The sequence below is a fragment of the Rutilus rutilus genome, assembly GCF_951802725.1.
Source record: "Rutilus rutilus genome assembly, chromosome: 20".
Classification (NCBI taxonomy): Eukaryota; Metazoa; Chordata; class Actinopteri; order Cypriniformes; family Leuciscidae; genus Rutilus; species Rutilus rutilus.
In genome coordinates, this window is record NC_140225.1 from 12,680,541 (window position 1) to 12,703,003 (window position 22,463).

At 37.9% G+C, this 22,463-nt stretch overlaps 1 protein-coding gene across 1 annotated transcript; it reads right to left on the reverse strand.

Moving 5' to 3' along the window:
• Nucleotides 1-6: 6 nt before the first annotated feature.
• On the reverse strand, nucleotides 7-19,324 carry hk1 (hexokinase 1). Its single transcript, XM_084391792.1, has 19 exons — nucleotides 18,667-19,324; nucleotides 15,034-15,196; nucleotides 12,194-12,342; nucleotides 11,748-11,867; nucleotides 11,512-11,607; nucleotides 11,315-11,414; nucleotides 10,915-11,098; nucleotides 10,673-10,828; nucleotides 10,240-10,473; nucleotides 7,712-8,016; nucleotides 5,509-5,657; nucleotides 4,915-5,034; nucleotides 4,729-4,824; nucleotides 4,505-4,604; nucleotides 3,396-3,579; nucleotides 2,583-2,738; nucleotides 2,200-2,433; nucleotides 1,935-2,113; nucleotides 7-388 (listed from the first exon to the last, which is right to left on the reverse strand). The coding sequence occupies exons 1-18, from the start codon at nucleotides 18,727-18,729 to the stop codon at nucleotides 1,966-1,968; spliced, it is 2,757 nt and encodes a 918-aa protein (XP_084247918.1). The 5' UTR covers nucleotides 18,730-19,324; the 3' UTR covers nucleotides 7-388; nucleotides 1,935-1,965.
• Nucleotides 19,325-22,463: the final 3,139 nt, after the last annotated feature.

The following is a 22,463-nucleotide window of genomic DNA, read 5'->3' on the forward strand; positions in this document are numbered from 1 at the left end:
CATATACTTGGTCAAATATCTTAACTTTAATGTTTGTAATGAGAATACATTTCTTCCCTTTTTCCAATATACATCCATAAATACTTTAACCACAGTTTAACATCTTAAAGAACATCTTTATATAGTTTGGGTGGACACAACCCCCAACAACACACATAGACACACACAGAGAAAAGGCTGACAGGAACATGTAGCAGCTAGGCCTAGGAGTGAATTACAAAGCAAAGGGGTCACAGCTCTGGGAATGAGTAAAAGGATGTGCCGGGTCGTGTTGAATGAGAGCCGAGTCACAGCTGCGAGTGGAAATGTATATGCTCCGAGAGAGCTAGAGCGTGGATTGAGAGATGGTGCTCGATGCAGAGCCAAATGGGAGGAGCTAGAGCTCCAGCTCCTCCCCTCGCTGGAGCTCTAGCTCACTGTTGCTGGATCCAGTGCGAGTTCAACCGTGATGGAAGGACAAGTTTGTTTTGATGCGCACATCATATTGTATTTTTCTCTAATATTTGTCGTGATTATGATTAAATATTTATCGTTTCTGTGACAAACGCGTAAACACCTAATAAGAACATTGCTCACACTGTGTGTGTGTGTGTGTGTGTGTGTGTTTTTCTAAAAACGGTTGAAACTTTTTATCTATGTATTATTTTACCGGTATCTTTATAACGGTTTCGTTGTTTTCCTCACTTTTAAAGCAAAAAACAAAAGCGTCTGCTATTATTATGTAAATTACTAGACTTAAAAGGCAATGTGAAAGCTTAGATAGTGCACCCCTATTTATTTTTTGTCCACCGCATTTACGTGTGTGTTATTTGTGAATTAATCTAAATCATCTGATTTCTGTTGAGTTGTTCAGTGTTATGATACTGTACACAGCCTATTAATACATAATGAAAATGCTTTATTTTTTTTTTAGACACATTTATTATCATTAGCCTACTTTTGCCGGTGCTTGATGCTTGAACTGCACCCAGGATTGATTAACGTGCGATATTAGTCATTGCTTAAATGAATGACTAACGTTAAAAATATTTAGTCTATCGTAGATGGCCTACATTTAATGACATAAGGCCTATTTAAGTAGCCTAGTATCCAGCTCTTTACATTAGATAGACGAGTTAGCATTTTAATAACCTAATACCAAAATAAAGTTTAAATTAAGATGCTATAACCATAGGCTATGCTATTTCTATATAGCATTAGGCCTTATTCCACAAAGGACTGTTTATAAGGTCAAGGTGATAATCCGTTAAACATGTAATAGGCTGAAGATTTTTGTCTCTTCTGTTATAAAGACGAAGTGACATTTCGTTAATGAAAAAAAAAGAAAGAACATATTATAAAAAATGAACAACTCAGGTTATGTTCTGTTAGATGTGTTTTTGTTTAATTATATCTAGGCAATGATATATTATATTAAAAAAACATTATAGGACTATATAAAATATATTTAAAAATAGGGCCTCACTGATTAATTTTGCCTGGGGTTTATTTATATGTGGAAATAAATCTGATATTGGATGTGCATTTTGTGCGGACAGATCGTACATTCTGGCAATGTCGTAGGCTACGTCATTAACGTGATAGGCCGTTTCTTTAAGCTTTTTCCTTCTCCATATCTCACCAAGAAACTGTGGCATATCGCTAAAATGCAAACGCATATCAAGCTGATCTTTTCTCTCTCTTTTGCTATTTATCTTGGCCTCACTGTAGAAGTAACCATGGCAACTGATAGAGTTACCACCTAAAATGGCGGCGCCTTCCCGGAATGCAACGCTGCGGGAAAAGATCGTGACGTAACTCTTTGATAGCGAGAAAGTTAACCTGCGCATGCGCGGCCCCTCCCACTAAATCCAGCGAGGGGAGGAGCTGGAGCTCCAGCGAGGGGAGGAGCTGGAGCTCTAGCTCCTCCCATTTTGCGCTGCATCGAGTACCACTTGTGGATTGAGGGCTTGTTCGATGAAGGGTTTAGCTCTTTTGTTCTTGCTCGCGCAGGCGGCACCCAACAGCAGTGATCAAGGCGGCGCCTTTCCCGCTTCCGTCTTCTGAGAGAAGGAAGGTGACGTTGCACTTGGGGGCGAGCTCCTTCACAGTTTGATGCATTATCCGTGAAAAACTGAAGAGAAGGAGAGGATAGGTCAGATTTCACAAAGTATATGTACTGTACGGAATCATAAATACATCCTTTCTGCAGGAACTTACTGTGGGTGGAGCTTATACAGGGTGCCATCCACCCCAACTGTGATGTCCAGATGGTCCAGGCTACGGTTCTCCCGGATTTTGTCTACAACAGCAGCCATTCCCGCTCCACAGAGCTGAGCTGCTCGGCGGGAAACGGCTTCACACACCTCCTTGACGATAATACTGTCATCACATGTGCTGTCCAAGCCCAGTTGCTGCAGAATGGACCTCACTTGCAGTAGCGCCAAGCGGTCACTAGAGGGAAGAAACGGCATGTTAAACCATGACCATTAAGCAATCTGAAGTAAACAATATAAAAATGTTGGCCTATATAAACAGCATTCCAGTATGTCTGGATTTCACGATGAAACGTGGCAAAATAATCTAAGAAAGTGCTGTAGTACCTCTCAATTTGGGAAAGGAACTTGGTTTCGAAGATACTCCTGGTCTTCAGGGTCTCAGAGATCTGTCCTCTGAAGAGGAAGCCACGCTTTGTCAAGTCAATCAAGATGTTCCGCACAATCTCACCCAGGTACATGCCACTGCACATCTTCTCATATCTAAAAGTGAAAAAACAAACATTTAATATTTAGATCTCTTTTTCAATGATTTTGAAAGAAGTTTCTAATGTTCACCAAAGTTGCATTTATTTGATAAACAATACAGAAATATTATAAACAGTAATATTGTGAAAGTATTTTAAAGTTCTATTTAATCCTGTGATGAATTTTCAGCATTATTACTCCAGTCTTCAGTGTTACATGATCCTTCAGAAATCATTCTAATATGCTGATTTGGGAACATTTATTATTATCAAGTTTTTGTGTGTGTGTGTGTGTGTGTGTGTGTGTTGCAAACCATGATTCATTTTTTCAGGATTCTTTGATGAATGGAAAGTTCAAAAGAACAGTATTTATTTGAAACGGAAATCTGTTTTAACTGTCACTTTCACTGTCACATCCTCTTTTCAGGATTTTATGGATTTATGGCGAATCTCAAATTCCAACTCTCTTATGTGCACTAACACTGTGAGTTTTTATAGTATCTGCATTTACATGCTTAAATTACGGTAGCGATACAAACAGCAAGCACCTCATTTCACCAATTCTTCAAGACTAGCTTTCTGACATTCAAATATTTGCACCCACTACATTTGCATCAGTTTATTTTCGAAACATTTTTCTTTTCCTCACGCGCGACTGGGTAAAACTGCTCACTTTTGTTTGCCGGCATTGAGGGAGAGATCATCCACAGCATTATCATACTGAGTCCTGATGTCATCCAGGCAGCCATTATCTCCAAATCCTCCCCACTCCATGTTCACACACATCCTGCCCTCCAATCCATCAACCGTCTCAATGTTTTGCATTTCCTCCATGTAGCAGGCATTGCTGCCCGTTCCTAAAATCACAAATGAAAATTTCTTAGCATCTTCTGCTGAGTCAAATCTGTTCATAACACTTTTTTAAATGAATTAATTTTTATTAAAGGTGCTCTAAGCGATGTCACACGTTTTTTAGGCTGAAACATTTTTTGTCACATACAGCAAACATCTCCTCACTATTCGCTAGCTGCCTGTCCCCTGAACACACTGTAAAAAAACGCAGTCTCTGTAGACAGCCCAGGCTCCACAAACCGCAACAAAAACAAACTGGGCCAACCTGGACCACGAAACATAACAAACAGTGTTACAGCCAATAACCGACAAGAATGATTTGGGGGTGGGGGTTGGGGGGTTAGTGCGTGTGCACATGAAGGGGGGTGTGGGGAGTGGAGGAGAGAGAAGCATGAAGAGGGAAGTTAGCTAGAGGAGAGATGTCCTAGACAACGACAACGACTAACATTAGAATTATATTCACTTGAATTTTGATATGGCCAACACACGACCAAAGAGACAATGTTCCGATGAACAAATAGCAAAGAAGAGGGAAAAGGAGAGGGAACGCGCAAAGTCCTGAATTTACATCGGAAAAGCCTGTTTCAGGAAGCACGGACGGGATGAGGAGGGGGGAGGGTCGAGCTAGCCTCCGTTTTGTTTGACAATACTTCGAACGTCAAAAAGAAGTGACGTCTAGTCTAGGTCTAAGGGATGTCGGATGGCTAGTCTAGGTCTAAGGGATGTTGGGTGACGTCACTTCTTGTTGACATTCGAAGTATTGTCAAACAAAACCAAGGGAACAAAACGGAGGCTAGCTCGACCCTCCTTCCTCCTCATCCCATCCGGGATTCCTGAAACAGGCTTTTCCGTTTTAGAGCACCTTTAATTCTTGTCACATTGTACATATTGTACTAGAGTGTGTAATACATAGTATAATACTGAATTTACCTGCGATTAGCCCAACCTCACACGTGGGCTCCTCATATGCACAGGTCATCATTGTACCCACTGTGTCATTCACTACGGCTACAACGTCCAAATCAAACTCCTGTGCACAATATAGCATTAATTTTTTTTAATAACATACACATCTGTAATACACAGTCAAAGTAACAAGTATTAAATCTAGATTTAAAAACCAACAAATCATGTCACCAGTAACAGTAACTCACCTCTCTCCTCTTGATCCCATCTCTCAGGAGGCTGACAACATCTTCACCTTCACAGTCTGTGGCTTTAAAGCCCTTTGTCCAATTTACCAGAATTCCCTGTATCCATCAAAGCATGAAAAAGTCATCAGGATGTAATTCAATAGATGAGCAAAGAAAGTTTAAAGAAAAGGCAAAGAGTCAGCTCACCGCATCCAGACTAGTTTGCCTGCAGGGGAAGGAAAAGGTAAATCCTAGAGGCAGACGGGCGTTCTTCATCCCCATATAGTCCAGGAAGTCAGATATGCAGTACACAATGTGATCAAAGAGCTGCAGGTGGCAATTAAAATCATTTAGGGTTGCAATATTTTCTTTATTTAAAGATGCAAATTATACTCATTAACTATTAAAAACACACTTTGCCCATCTGTCTGTCATACTGTATAGAGCAATGTACATACACTATACTGTACATACACTACTGTTTAAAAGTTTGGGGTCAGTAGGATTTAAAAAAAAAAAAATGTTTTAAAGAAGTTTCTCATGCTCACCAAGGCTGCATTTATTTGAACAAAAATACAGAATAATACTGTAATATTGTAAAATTTTATTTTAAAAAAATAGAATTTTTTGTTACAATGTAAAAGTCTTTGCTGTCATTTTGTTCAATTTAATGCATCCTAGCTGAATAAAAGTATTCATTTCTTTCTAAATAAAAAAAAATCTTACTGACCCCACTTTTGAACGATAGCATATGCTATAAAACTTTTAACTAGTTGTAAATATGCCATAGTGACTACACACCTCGTCTCCGGTTCCTTGCATTACTTCTATGGGAATGGCGTATATTTTATTATGCATCTCCACAGTTCGTCTCTTGCCACTGCGAATCTTGACCAAAAGCACTCTGAAGTTTGTACCTCCAAGATCCAGAGCCAAAAAGTCACCATTTTCTGGATAAAAGAAAAAATACAGAAATAAGGAGAAGTCATGAATCCTGCTGCAAACAAAAATGTATTAAAATAATGATGAAAGGCGAAAGATGGATAAGAATGAAAGGAATAAAAACAGAAGAAAGACAGTTCCTGTGCCATCCTTTCATTTTATTGCTATAATTGTGAATGCAGAAGGTTGTGAATTTTCTGCTCATTTGCTCAATATTGATATCTGAACACATCTGCATGCACTATTCTTAACGGGGCTGCATTTTAAAACGCTTCAGCTTAAAGGAACACTCCACCGTTTTTTGAAATAGGGCTTATTCACTTTCTTTCCTACATTTAGATAGGTGGGCAAATGCATTTTTGTCTCAGTGCATGCATTGTTTTAGTTTGACAGGGTCGGCTCTAGCTTAGCTTAGCATAATGAATGGAATCCTTTGTTGCCAGCTAGCATGTCCTGAGTAAAAGTGATATAAAAAATAATAAAAACCCACCTAATTACTTCTTGTGGCCTGCGTATTCACAACAAGTACAAATAGTGATGCAGATTAACACTAGGCGATTTCCTAGGCAGATATTGACTTATATATTAAGGACTATATTAAGGGGAAGCACAGGCGAAGCACTGCTACTTGGGCGTGATATCTCTGCACCCAAGTAGCAGTGCTTCGCCTGTGCTTCCCCCTAATATAGTCAAGTCAAGTCAAGTCAAGTATATTTGTATAGCGCTTTTCACAATACAGATTGTATCAAAGCAGCTTCACAGTATTAAATTAAAATAATACAACAAGGTTTGTTTCTAGTGGAATTTATTGATAAAATCAAATTAGATATCCCCAGAATATCCCCAACTGAGCAAGCCAAAGGCAACAGTGGCAAGGAACTGAAAAACTCCATCAAGTGACCTAATAGTGTCCTAAAACTCCATCAGGTGACCCAATGGAGAAAAAAAAACCTTGGGAGAACCCAGGCTCAGTCTGGGGCCAGTTCTCCTCTGGCGTTTATTAACTAGAGGCCGGATTGTAATTTGAACTGTAAGATTAAAAATATTATATGAATGCCTGGCTGAAGAGATGCGACTTTAATCTAGTTTTAAACTGGGAGAGCGAGTCTGAGCAACGAACACTATCAGGAAGACTATTCCAGAGTTTTGGAGCCAAATGTGAAAATGCCCTCCCTCCTTTGGTGGTTCTGGATATCCTAGGTATGACCAAAAGCCTTGAATTTAGTGATCTTAAAGAGCGCGATGGATTATAGGGCGATAGAAGATCCGTTAAATAGACTGGAGCTAAGCCGTTTAGGGCTTTATAAGTCAGTAGCAATACCTTGTAATTAATACGGAACTTTATAGGTAACCAATGCAGTGATGATAAAATCGGTGTTATATGATCATATTTTCTTGATCTAGTAAGAACTCTAGCGGCGGCATTTTGGACTAACTGTAGCTTGTTAATTGAGGATGCAGGACAACCGTATATTAGTACAACATATAGTCCCAAGTCAATAATCTGCATAGGAAATCGCCTAGTGTTAATCTGCATCACTATTTGTACTTGTTGTGAATACGCAGGCCACAAGAAGTAATTAGGTGTTTTTTTATTTTTTTATATCACTTTTACTCAGGACATGCTAGCTGGCAACAAAGGATTCCATTCATTATGCTAAGCTAAGATAGCACCGACCCTGTCAAACTAAAACAATGCATGCACTGAGACAAAAATGCATTTGCCCACCTATCTAAATGTAGGAAAGAAGGTGAATAAGCCCTATTTCAAAAAACGGTGGAGTGTTCCTTTAAATCATCATAATACAATGTCTGTGTCTGCCTGTATTGAGTAAGCCAGGGATTATACTATTATACAATGATGCTATTCAACAAGGATAAAGAGAATTTAATTTGGTCATAGCAGGGGAGCAGGTGGTTTTCTAAGATGACGCATGACTGCATTTTGCTGAATGTGATTTTGACATTGCATTTTTTTTCATTACAGATTGTATCTGGGGATCACTGCATATCTTGGATTCCAGTTGTCTGAAAATAGTCCATATAACTGTAGGTTTCTTACCTGATCCATCTGGGGTACTCCGCACATAGGTGGGCAGCATCTTGACGGTGGCTGTGTTTTGAGTATTCTTGCTCAGTCCATTCTGGATCTCAGTTCTCATCCTCTTTTTCACCTCCAGCAGTTGGTCTTTGGTCAGCCGGAACTCTTCCAGCGTCTCTGCAATCTGACGTGTCTGATCGGACAACCTGTAAGCCCAGGCTGTTACCAGTGCAGCTCCTTTGCCACTTCCACTCTCAGAGAGCAAGAAGCGAACATCAGACTCTGGCACTAGACGACGCACAGTTTTGTGCAAGCGCCGGGAATACCTGGCAGAAACAGAGGATTGTGGGTTCAAATGATGAGATATCACTGCACATTCTAGACATGCACATGATAGGGCTTTTGGTCTCAGTGGAGGGGATTTTTGACTGATTCATTCTGTAGGTTACATTACACCAGTGGATGGCAACATGTGACTGTCTTTGATACATTGAACTATTAATTCAACTAATTCGCTCAAAAAACTAATTCATTCAGGGATGCAACAAGTGACTTTTTTATGAGAGGGTCAGTGAATCAGTTACTCAACCCATTTGTTCAAAAAAACACTGATTTGTTGAAGAACGAAACAAGTTCTGAGGGGCCGTTTACAAGACACCATTTTCAACTAAACACAGAAAACTTGTTTTGCGGTTTGGCTGTTCATATACACCATTATGGCGGTTTGGGGGCCTAAAAACATGTTTCAAAGTGGCAGTTTTTTTTTTTTTTACACGTCTCCATGTAAACTACAAAAATGCGTGAAATTTGTGAAAATGGTTACGTCATATGTTTTCAGTCTATAGGCGTGTAGTGTTTCTTTACAAAGTGTCATCGGCAATTACCGGCCTGGCATGCTAAAAACACTGTATTTAATAGTTTTTCCAGATCCGTGTGAACGGGGATCAGTTTGACAATGTTGTCGTCTACACACGAAAAACGCAAACTTTCCATTTTTAGTACACTGTTGTAGTGTAAACGTACCCTGAGGGAGTTATAAATCATTCACTCAACAGATTTGTTCAGAAAACTAATTCATTGAGGAATGAAACACTACTTCCTTTGAGACAGTTAATTCCTCTGTGGCCTGTGGTTTATTATAGATTAGATATTTGTTGGAGCAAAAATACAAAAGTATGATATGTTGTCTAATATGTAAGTTAAGCAATATTAACTTCATTTTTTAAGTGTTTAATAAATATCACTGTTGCTCTAGCAATATTGCCTACATAAAGCCTGAAACGGGACACTACTGGTTGCCAGACATTTGCAGTTTAGAGATAATCATTATACAAATATATTTAACCTTAGGTTCGGTTCACACAGAACTAATTTTCGCATTCCACTGCACTGCTTTTCTATCTTTTTATTGTAAACATGTGCTAGACCATATGTGCAATGAAAACTCAGGGCAAACATGCATTAAAAACACCTTTTACAAACCAATTGAAAATGTTTTCGTGAAAGGTTTTATTGAAAGTGTCAGTATTAGTTTTATGGAGGGAGTGGCTAGTCAGGCCAATAAGAGACAATTAACTATACTCTTATTTTTTTATCATAAAAATGTGTCATTACAAATGTTTACAACTTTATAAAATTGATCCGAGTTCAGGTAAATTTAGACACTGGTTCACGGGTTCACTGAGATCGCCAACTAGGGTGATCCCTTGAAAATGTTCAACTTTTCGAAACAGGCATGACTTAACTAAGCCTCGTTTAATTAAATCACATGACTTTGGCAGTTTGATACATTCTCCGAACCACTGATTTGAAACAAAAGATTCACAATGCAGTGTTTCGAAAACGCCTATTACTAGTGCTAAATTCAAACTAGTGCATGTTTACGTACAAAAACAATGAAAAAGCAGAAATGAAAATGCAAAAATGAAATGTCAAGCAAAGTAATATTTGACAGTTATATGTTTTAAGGCCTTTGTATCCAAGATAATTTCACTAATGTCCATCTTATGACCATTATTGTTAAAGGCGGTTGAAGGACAGTGTTCTTGTGCAACACACTGTCCTGTAGCATATCATTTGCTCTCTCTTTTAAGTTTCACTAAGTATAGAACACTGCTATGTCTTTCAGGTTTTCTATTTAAAGACTATTCTGACATTCAAAGAGGCCTGTGAATTGTTGTAAATAGCTGCCATAGAATTGATATCAGCCTTAATTTTATCATCCACTTCTCTAATCTTTCAACTAATCTCTCTGTGACCTTAAACGTCCAGTTTAGTGTCCAGATAAGGTCAATGAGTATGTCAAGAGTGTCACAACAAATAGAGCCATAGCTGCCCCTATGGAAACCTACTCAATGTATATTAATAGAATCCTCTTTGTCTCAGGGGGCCTCAGGAGGGTTCAGTGCTCGCTCAGAGTGTCACATGCACCTGCAGATTTATTCCCAAGATGCTCTATGATGACTTACTAAGCATGCTGGGAACATACTATTACTGATGAGTCATGTTTTAGTCTGATTTTAACCTGATGATCTGAATGTAATACTCACTGTGGGTGCATCTTGTATAGGGATCCATCAATGCCCACTGTGGTGCGGAGGCGCGGGGCGCTCTTATTGTCCTTGAGACGTGTGAGGATTGCACCCAGAGAGGCAGCAATTAGGTTAGCAGAGCGAAAAGAGACAATAGCGCAAACATGCTGTACGGCAATGCAGTCGTCTTCCGATGGCTCTACACCCAAGCGTGTCAAAATTTCCTTGGCTTTGGTAAGTCCCTCTTTGCTCCTAGAGAAAAAGTGGTACTGTTGTAAGGTTGGAAATATCATGATTTCCAAAGTCCAGTTGTATTGGCTTTAATTTTAGTCCACTAGTGAAAGTTCTTCCATTAATAAAAATGTATCTGAACTAAATAAAAACTAATCTTATTTTAATCATTATGGAATGAATTTAAAAAAGACTGGTAATGAAACAAATGACGACTCACTTCTCAATTGCAGAAACATGCTTGGTTTCAATTTTTCCTTTTGTAAGCAGCTCTGGGGTGATGCGGCCCTCAAACAGCATGCCTTCTTTAGCCATCTTGACCAGGATCAGCCGCACCAGCTCACCCATGTACATCCCACTGACCATCTTCTCAAACCTGAGAACATCCAACACACACCTTAACCACATGAAAAGTTATGATAAAATATGCTTTTTGAGAGCTTTTGAAATTCTGTGGCTTACAATTGCTTGCCAGGGTTGAGGGACCCGCGGTCGATCTCCCTGTCAAACTCAGTTCGGATATCCTCCAATGTGCCGTCGTCTCCAAATGCCCCCCATTCAGTATTAATACACATCCTGCCTTCATCTCCTTCCACGAGATCAATGTGTCTGAGCTCCTCCATGTAACATGCATTAGTGCCGGTACCTGAAGGGATCACAGCAGAATATGCCATCACAGATGTTCATGAATCCACAAGCTTTGATTGTGCATGTTTAGAATATAAAATATATTTGTGGTATTCACTTTCCATCTGAGGGATGTTCTACAATTCTGCATTTGAAACTCATCTAACTTCTATTTAAGAGTCTATAGGGGCAAAGTCACATAAAACAGAAACTAGAAAGAGATGGGTTTTTTTACCGATAATAATACCGACTTCACAGCGCTGGTCATCAAAGCCACAAGTCATCATAGTTCCAACAGTGTCATTGACAACAGCCATGATATCTGCATCATAGTCCTGTAAGTGAATCATTACACCATTAAATCCCTCATAAAAATTATATCCACCTGTATACCATCCACATGATAAAAAAGTTAAGGTTGATAAGACTCACCCCACGTTTTTTGATGGCTTTATTTAGAAGCTTTACTACATCCATTCCCTCCACCCCACTGGCCTTGAAGCGTTTCGTCCATGTCAGCAAAACAGCCTGCATTCATACAATAGTAACAAATAAGGTGTCATAAATATGTAGGCAGGATTAAATAAATAAAAATATAAAATTCTCAGTTGTGTAAATTGAGTTTACAAACTGCTTTGTTAGCCTAATAGAATGTAATGCTACATTACCTCATCCAGCTTGCTTTGTGAACACGGGAATGAGAACGTGAAACCCACAGGAAGCTTCTTGTCTTTAATTTTTTGTTTCTCCATGAAATCTCCAAGACATTCTGCAACATGGTCAAACATCTGCAAGAAATAATGAGCATGTACAGAATGGAGACAAGTAAGATTGTAGACAAAAGCCGTATGACTTGGACCGCAGATCAAAACACCATTTAAGCCGTCTAACTTACAATACACTACTGTATATGACATTACACAAAATGTTTGAATGTAAATTCTTCATCTCTCAGACCCCAAACATATCAGTTGTTAAAGAAGACTAAAGAAGTTCAATATTCATGTGTATACTCATGTATGTACTATATTCTACACATATTTGTAAGATTTGCTATATAGTGACAAATATGGGTTGTTTATGGTTTCAGGTGGATGAAGAACTGGTTATGTACCCGTGATCCACTGCCATGGATGATGTCCTCTGGAGTCTCATATATCTGACTTTCCATCTGCACTGTCTGTTTCTTCTCATGAGACACTTTCACCCGCAGAATCCGGAAATTAGAGCCGCCCAGATCCAGGGCAATGAAATCTCCTTTTTCTGTGAGTGAATTAAAGAAATCATCAAACTGTATGAAGTATGAAGACAAGAGTTCACAAATATTTAGCACTTAATATTCAGCAATATTACTGTTTTGATGATACATCACTGTTTTCTGCAGAGCTGCTTTATAGCTGAATTGAACTCATTTCATAATTGATTAATTTTACACAGTTATTGAACCGAACTGAATCAACACTGAACTGATTTCAACTGAATAATGACTGTTTACTATTGTCTTTTTAGAGCTGATTTACCGCAGAATTTAATTTATGTTCCTGTTTATCACTGTAAAGCTGCTTTAAAACAATCTGTACTGTATAAAGCGCTATTTACAGTAAATAAAGGTGACTTGGCTTGACTTAAAAAAATAACAAAAGGATAGTTCAGCCAAAATGACACGAGATTTGCATTTTTGACCGAATCATCCTTTTAATGATACTTGATAGGTGTAACATTAAACTAGTAAGAATGTTTCCCTTCTGGAAATTGCTTTATTAAGCAACTGGATCTGTTATCCATATGACACCTTGGCTGAAACTTGACTGGGTATAGTTTACCACTCTTGTGATGGTGAGACTGTGCATCAGTATTTATTTTGGTCGTGACCAAGGGGGCTTAATCAGGAATGCTTTACTGAGCTGGCCAAAGACGTAGGCAAATCAACTCAGGCAGAACTCTCACAGCGAGAAAACCCACTTAGCCTTGAATTCTTAGAAACAGATTCTTCACAAAATGTCTATAGTAAAATACTGATTAAGAAGTCTGTTTATGCCTTAGATTAAACAGAGAAAGAGTAATGGCAAGAGATGTTTGCATTAGGCTAAAAATGCTCTCTATAACGTCTTTCTTGGTTTTTGAGGCTCTTCGACGTGTCAGGATTGTCGATTTTATGTGCAGTGCTTGTTGCCAAGCAACGCTGAAAATCAAATGGCTTTCTTTTTTTCTTCCGGCTGTCTTCTGTTTCTAGGCTGGATATAATGTGTGTGAGAGTGTGAAGATTTTTAATACTGTAAACTCAGCATCAAATGGAAAGGGCAGATAACTGGAGTTCCAGGTTACTACAGTAAAATGTTAAGCGTATGAAAGGGATACATATCAAAACGGTTTCAGCAACTTAAATGTATTCTTTTGATGACTTTTTTTATTTAATATGCCATTAAACAACATATTTAGCCATTCCTGGAAAACTTTATAGTTTAAATGACAGATGAGTACACATATAAAAGGTTACGTAAAGTAAAGCGGGACAAACTATTTTATGCTCTATTTCACTAGAATAGGATTAAATCTCAGATACAGTATTATTTGTTTTATGACGTGTAAAATTACAGCAAACCACAAGAAATCGAATCACAAGAATTCTTTCAAAATAGGTGAGTGTTTGGCACAGACTTGCTATAAACACTCAGGCATTTTATCTATGAGATGTTAATTGGTCAGCCTATAGAATTGTTTATACTGTACTGTCCAGTACTTCAGGACCAGGGAGCTGCTCTTGACAAGTTATTCTGGACTTGATATATATATATGCTATATGCTATATACAATACTATGCTACATATTGCAGTGATGGATAGATTATTGATGTGGGCACAAAATCGATCAGATTTGTTTATGTCCATGCTGTCATAATTGCATTGAATTACTTTGTTGGTACAAGAGCAGTGAATCTGCCATCCTTAACTAGAATAAAACTGCCTTGCAAAACATATCGTAGTAGGGATGCTAACAAATCACACTGAAGTCAACTTTCACATTGCAATCTGACTGGGATTACAGCTCATATAATCTGTGATGTAACCTAATGCCTTTGATTGGATGCTGCAGGTCATGTAGAAAAGCTTGAGCAGCACACATCGATACAGCTCTGAATGTGTTGTGGCACAGGGGAAAATGGTTCAATATTGTGACCACTCAGTAGTAGATTCTCCATATGCTATGGTTAAGTTTGCACAGTAAAGGCTATTTAAAAGAATGTAACCAGATTGTGATTTTAGAATGTAACCATTACTTAGCCTTGATGCAAATTCTTGGGGAATGAGTAAAAATGTGCAGTAGGCCTATACTGAATATGCATTTTAAAAATGGAATAATCAAATGGTTTATCTGAAAGTTCAATAACATCGCTAACAATAGCTTTTTGTGCAACGGAAAATCTACACTTGCAGCAATACTAGTTAAACTAGTTTTCTTGACAGCTTACAAACAGCTTTTAATGAAAGCCTTCTCAGGTTGAAAGTTACCCTAAACTCACATTATAGCATGCAATGGTATCTCTGAGTGCAGTACGTGAAATTAAATCAATGAAACAATGAAATCATAAGCTAATTCAAATTTAAGCATCTGATGATTCAATGATTTTAGTTTCAAAAACCAATATTTTGGTAAAATTTATTGTTCTTCTCTTGTCAAAGCATTTAAAAGAAGTACAATGAAGGAAGCTGAAGTTTCTTTTTGAGTTTGAGTTTCTTTTGAGCCCTGACGGACAGAACTGTAGACACCACAGTTTGCTTGACACTAACTTGTGAGGGAAGCCAGGCAGATTCTTATTCCGTGCTATGTTTGGCATGTTCCTTTCACGTTGATTTCCAAAGCAAGCATTTGGACTTATTTGGCCATTTAAAAATCTGCTTTCGATGTGAATGTATATGTAAAAAAAACTTGTAGCCATAAAAATGATAAGCTCACCTGAACCATCAGGAATGGACCTTACAAAGGTTGGCAGCATCTTGACGGTAGCTGTCGGGTTGGTGTCTCGTGCCAGTCCGTTCTCCATTTCCCTTCGGAAGCGGGACATGATGTCGTGCAGCGTCTCGTCAGAGAACCGCATGGCATACAAGTATTTGTCAATCTAAACAAATGGACACACAATAAAAAAACGAATTGGTAAAAAGGGACTTTTATTTTGTTACAGAAATTCTATTTCAAATAAAAAGCAGTTCTTGAACTTTCTATTCAAAAAAGAATCCTAAAAAAAAAGTATCATGGTTTCCACAAAAATATTAAGCTACACAGCTGTTTTAACATGTTGAAATGATTTGTGAGATGATAATAATGAATTCTTCAATGACACTGAAGACTGGCATAATGGCTGCTGAAAATTCAGGAATAAATTATATTTTAAATATATTAAAATAAAAAAGAAGGTGAATTTTAAATTTTGTAATATAATTTTACAATATTACTGTCATTTTGTATTTTAGGCCCTACATTTTTGAATGGCGATTATTCAAAATACCCTAAACAATGACCTTTGACCCTTTGACCTTTGAGTTTCCTAAAGCACCCAGGTGTTTGTTAGTAATCAATATTGATGAACATGATCTATGCGGTCAAGTCATTGCCTGTCACTTGTTAGGTCAGTGTGTCCTTGAAATATGGCCTTATTGGCCTAGACTATGCAGACATAGCCTACCTGAATATGGGAAATACAGTTTATAAACACAGATGATATTCATCAGAAAAACGGCTAGTGGAAGATGTTTCACTGAAGTCTAATGGAACGAGAGTGAGTTAAAACTGTAAACATGAGCACCTGCTCTTATGCTGATTCATGATTAAGTCTTTAACTCTACTGTCTGTGGGTACAGGCTTTGAGAGATTTAGGCTGGCCTCTATGGTGAGATGCCATTGATGGAATAATTATTAGCATACAAAGTGTTGTTCTTTATATGCTGTAGTTTGGGATACACCTGTTGCTTTTAAGTATGATGAAAATGTGCAATATTGGCCTATAGGTTAATAATATGCTTACTGGAAGAGATTGTACTTTAATTGGAATATTACAGGGTACTTTAGGTCTAATGTGGCCCATATAATTTAGTAGTAGGCTAGTTTTGATGCTGCTGCTGCTAAGTAGAAGGTGTTACTTTTGAGGTCATTTACCATGACCTTTTGTGACCTATATCTATTTATAGGCAACAATTTTAGCCATTTAGTATAAAAAATACTTTTAAATCAGATATAGCTCTGTATGCTACGTACACAATAAAGTGTCAGCAATGACAACCGCATTTAAATGCGGGAGTGAGTCCCGTAAATTATCGTTCCATGTCTCGCGCATGACACGGCAGATTTGAATTTGCGCCAGTCTAGGACACAAAACTGACGGGAGCCGTTCCGGTGGAGAACATAGAACCTAGAACCTTAAGATGACACACACAGCTCATATCTCCATCGATGTAAGTTACCGGAATCAAAACCACACATAAAATCTCTTAGTAAAGAGTCTCTCTAGCACAGTATGACGTGACTGACAACTAGTTGTCCAGTGCTTTTCCGTTCACACAGCGCGGGTTTTCCGAGAATGCGGTTGTTGTGAGTCCTCAAAATTTACGGGTCTGAGGCTGAGCCCTATGTCGTCTCTCTATGAGTCTCTGGATATAGAATGCGGTTGTCAAGTAACCGTACTCTGTTTGTGAACGTAACCGCATTCAGGACTTCAGGACTGACAACCGAATTCTGCTGCTGTGTGAACGTGGCTCTTACGTCATGCCTGTGGTGGAATGGAACACACATAAATATAACAGTTTTAAAAGTTATTAAAAATGCAACAGGTCCCTAGTCATTACTGAGGTAATTTAATTAAGCTTGACGTTTTTGTAAGGTTTGGATAGTAATTCCTTCTGATGGATTTGGTAACACCTGAGTCATTTTTAATGGGTTAACGTTACCATGATATTCACTTTAGAATACTGATCCAAATGATTAGGCTATTCCCTCAATTAATGAAGGATTTGGTAATACTTGAGTCATTACTAGTGGGTACCATGATCTTCACTTTAGAATGAATTATACATTATGCATTATTTATGTTAATTATGAACCTGTATAGTTCTTAGTAGTCCTCTGGGAGGTATGAAAATGATAATAGGTAGCCTATTGATTAGCTAATGTTAGCTAATAACTAGCACACTCAACTGAGCGCAATTACTTACTCATTCATTAATCAGAGTTTATTGTTAGTTAATAGTAATTACTAGAATGTTAATAGTGTGTTACTCATTTGTTCCTGTGTAGTTATTCATTAATGACAGAACCGTTTTTTAAACGTGTTACCATTCATTTTTATGAATCCATTAGGCTACTTCTTACAAATATCTCATATTTAAGGATCATCATTTGCCAGTAAAATGTCTATGGCATTTCTGCATAAAGATGACCACAATCTCTTTTAGTTCTTGAAATTGGTTTGTTAAAACACACTCTTAGGAGAGTGTGCAAAATGGGTCATTGTATAACTGGCATGAGTAACATCCAACTTCCTCTTAAGAAATATCAGCTGTAAAGCTGCCAAAACAGTCACAATGAGGGTGAGGTGAATGGTGGCTTTAAATATGCTAAGAGCACTGACATTTTCTTCTGTCTACATATTCATAAACGTCTTGTAATATATCTTCTGTTATAATCAAATTACATGTCTGACATCTATGGTCATAAAACTCTTATCAGAGAGAGCAGCACCCAGGTGAACAGCTGAGTCACATAGGATGGATTTCATTTCAGCGTGTCACAACTATTTGTCATTACTTATCATTACTATTTATGAAAAACGGGGAATTTATTCTTTCCTAAAAATATTAGTATCTGATCATATTAATACATAATTAGAGTTAATATTTTCTGGAAATGTAATACTGAATATATTAACATGTCCTGAAAATATTTTCAGTCATTCATCTAGTAACCACGTTTAAAATGGTATTTAAAAAACCACCCTTTTTTTTTTACTGACACAGCGTTAAAATATAAAGCCTGGATATCCTCTAAGCGAGACACACAGACGTGTGCATACATGTAGTCCCGTTCTGTTTACACATCTTTCCCTCCCTCCACAACTGCATTCAAACACTGTCAAAAAACTGTGGCGTAGACACGCTGTCAGTCAGCTGCTGTAACCCGACACTCTTCCTGCGGGGGGGGGGCTTTAGATGCTCATGACCACCTTCCCCCACACAGAGGCATACTCTCCAATGAGCACGTTCACATAGAGGCACACAAAAAAAAAATCGCTCCTCTGTTCATGGCAGCTCCATGACGCCCCACATCCTGCTTTCAAGGACACTGCAGCATAGACCCGACGGCCTGTGTCGTCACTCGCAAGGGTATACCTCGTCCTCTCATCCTCGCCGTCGCACGACGAGTGACGTAGAAGCTGCAGCCGGAGAGACGTGAGACGAGGCGCATCTCACGACTCTATGATCTAAAATGCAGGCCTGTGTTCACCTGTTGTCATGCGCGTCGAAGAGGTCGCAGACGCTCGCAAAGGGCAAATGAGGATGCATATGAGAAGCACTGTTTAAGACAAATGATGAAACTCACCTTTTTGACCTGATCATCCTTCAGTTCAGTGAAGTAGTAGGCCAGAAGCTGTGCCGCTATCATTCTGCTTCACCTCTTTTGGTGAAAAAGCAACAGAAGAAAGAAGATACAATCTTACGATCCTTTCCAGTGAGGCAGGAAAAACAACTTGAGCCCAGAAGCAACGGTGGTTAACTGTAAAACGAGAAGCCGGCACGTAGGGATGTTCCCTCGCAGCGCTATAGCAATGTCTGACTCTCCTCGGCCTTGGAAGTCAAGCTGCATATAATGCGCTTGCATGAGATGCAGTAGAGGCTGGGATGGGGAACGGCTAAAGCCCTGCCCACTCACTCTGCTCCTATTGGCTGAGTGTTATGGGCAGGCTTGTGAGGCAGAGCACAGCTGACAACCAGCCCCCTCCTCCGGCTCTTCTTCTTGCTTCTGTTCCTCAGATTCCACCACCCGCTTCCATTCTCTCCGTTCAGTCCTTTTCAGACTTCCTTCTTCCTCATTCTCAGACACTTTGAATGAAAGAAAAAGGGGATTTAACTTAGAGGCACTCAGAGCACGTCCCCAATGCGTCACATACTCAAAGCCTCAAAACCATTTAAAATAACTGGATTTGGGTGGAGAAGCAAAAATGCTGAGTAATGCTACAGCTCAAGTCATATCAGCAAACACGTGTGTGTTTCCTGTTTCTACTGTTCAGTGGCGGGACCATTATGAAGACTAGATGTGTGAAGCTGGAGGAAATAAGGAGACTCGTGATTTGTAATTTCGGGGGGAGTCAGTCAAATGGATGGCAACAAAAAACATCAGGGGGTCAAACGTGAAATGCCCACCCTAAAATGTGTGAACAGCTGGGGAGGATTAAATATTTACATTAGAAAACAAGAGAGGATCTGCATAACATGTTGATGTTAAAATACACATAAACGCACAATGCAAAGGAAATGAATTCCTTGTCTTACATTATCATTATGTGATTTAATGGTCATTTAAAACGTTCATTACAATGACTGAGGCTTTAAAATGCTTATTTTGTGTTACATTGTTTTGAATATTCTTCACAAACTCTTGTGGTTACATGCATTTGTTAATTTTCTGAAAAGAACATAAAAAAATAAAAAAAACGGCTTTAGGCTTTAGACATAAATTGTAGGCCATGTCAAAATAACTTTATAACATTTTTTAAATTGAAATATATATATATATATATATATAAAAAAAATGTATAAAATATTTGATAAAATATTTAAATAAAAAATATAATTAATAAAACAGTTGGTACCATTTTATATGTGCTGGATAGTAAATGCTTATGTACTAAAATAAATAAAACAATTGATACCCTTTTATATATGCTGGATATTAAAAAATTATGATATGATAATTAAAAATGACCCTTTGATAGGATATTAAATACATATGTATTAATAAAATAAACGTGGTACCCTAATATAAAATGGGTATATTGAATGCTGATGTAATTATACATTTTAAAAATAATAAAAAATCAATACTCTTTGATGTGCTTTACATTAAATGCTGATGTAAGAAAGTAGCTAGTTTTAAATGTGATTTTAGCCATTATAGTGGAGCTGTTGTAGTTACATAGAGCTTATTTTACAGTCTCACAGAGGGAATTTGAGGTAATTGCGAGTGAGGTGATGGTAACACAGGCCAGACGAGATTACTGTGGCTCGTGCTCCAAGGCACGCGCCATCCTCCCCCCTCTCAGAAGCGTGTGAATGTGAGAGCGTAACATCCTCTTTCTGAGAAGAGCCAATCAGAGCAGAAATTCACTGAGATACGTCACAAGAGCAACGCAAATGACAGATTTTGCTACATTCATATATTTCAGCTCATAGAGCACATATCCAATACTTTAACGAACTGTGTTACGTTATGATTTATTATGACAGATAAAACACACCAAGGTCCTTCATGACAATAATACTTGGAGGTGCGTGACTTAAAGATAAGTTTTCCTGGAAGAGAGCTGTTCATATTTTACAGGATATTCATCTTACTGGCAAAAAATTTCACTGTATGTAGCACACATTCAAATGTCTCCCATTCATTTACAAGGGAACAACGTCCAGCCAGTAAAGTACTTTGCGTTTTGGAGTAATGACATCATTTCCTGGTAGATTTACTCACTGTGCTGGGAGTGTTTGTGTGTTTACTTAGCGTATGTTACAGCGGAAATATGAAATATAATAAATAATGTCTGACATATTCACAAATGACCTACCCCGTAGGTACAACAATCTTTGACTGCTGAATGTTCATGCATGAATAAGCAGTCATAAAGGCAGATACCATGACAGAGCTCAAGATTTGTTCAAGGACATGAGAGCTTAACTAATATAACAGAACTTTAGATCCTTTAATATTTAGATGATTCCTCATCAGGAGTGGTTGATCCAGATCAGGAAAAGAAGAGTTTCATAAGTCAGTTCATCTCATTTTCTTTGTTTTAAGGTTTTGCATGGAAAAAACTGTATCTAAAAATAGAAGATATACATTATTTATACATAGTATTTTTACTAGTATTTTGAGTTATGACTAACCTTTCAGAATGCATTTCACTTTTTTATAATAATAATAATGATGATGATTTTTCTTAAAATCTATCATTTCTTAAAAAGTAGGTGTAAGATTGACTGCTGAAATTAGCTAAAAATTATTTAAGAATCAGCATAAAGTGTGATTTGTTTTGTTAGACAGTCCCTTGGAGCTATAATGGTGAAGTGATATGCATCATTAGTGACATTTTAGTGCAAAAAATGTTAATCCCGACATTTAACGGCTGCTTTCTAAAATGCTTTTAGAAGTAGGATAATTTTACCATATCCTTAGCAGAAAATGCAGTTGAACAGGGAAAAGCTGAATGTCAGGTCTTTTTTTATATACTGAAGCGGAGCATAACACACCCCCCTACCAAGGGTCAAAGAAATTATCTTGATTTACACTAACATAAAATGCATTAGGCCTAAAAGTAATTGTCAGGAATTTGCCTGTGAACATGGATACATGATTTGTGATTTTACTGTATACATATATATGTCAGGATTGACAAATAAACAATTTGTGAAATGTACAACTCAACACTATGTTAACACAGGGCTTTTGCTGAAATTTACAGGGCCCGGGATAACTTTAAGGAAACAAACTGTACAAAATATTCTCTAAACAGCTATTTTACCTGCTCAGATGCAGGATGTAGAAAGTTTCAGTCACCTTCATTTTCCTTAACTGAAGGCAGGTTACTCTAAAAAGTGTGAGAGAGAATCTCTGTCAGCTGAACTAGTTGGCTCCTTGAGATCAAGTTGGATTAAATATGTGCTCTTACATAACACAACAATGCCACCACACGAGAAGAGTCCAGTTGGATTGTTTCTGAACTTGTCCTTTTGCTATTGTACTTATTGATGTGGAACAAATTGTAAAATAAAATTCTTGCATCAAGTTAATGTACAGAGGACAACTGCATATTGCTTGAGAGACAATATGAAACAGCACGCCATAGGAAATGAATGTTACTAGAGATTATTTATAGTCTCTTGTTACCCCACATGGATCTATTAAATCACCTTTTGAAAATCTGTCAAATAGATTTCAATCCTACATAGTGATATCTTAGATCTCTTTCATTTTTATTTTGCTTAACTTAGCATTTTACCCTTAGGTGACTTATAAATTGCACTTAGTTAGCCAACTTAGCTAACCTAAGAAGTGTACGCTTACAAGACTTTTAAGTGCATGCTATGTGCAGGTATAGTGACGTGCTGGTGTGCATGGCAACTAGCTCT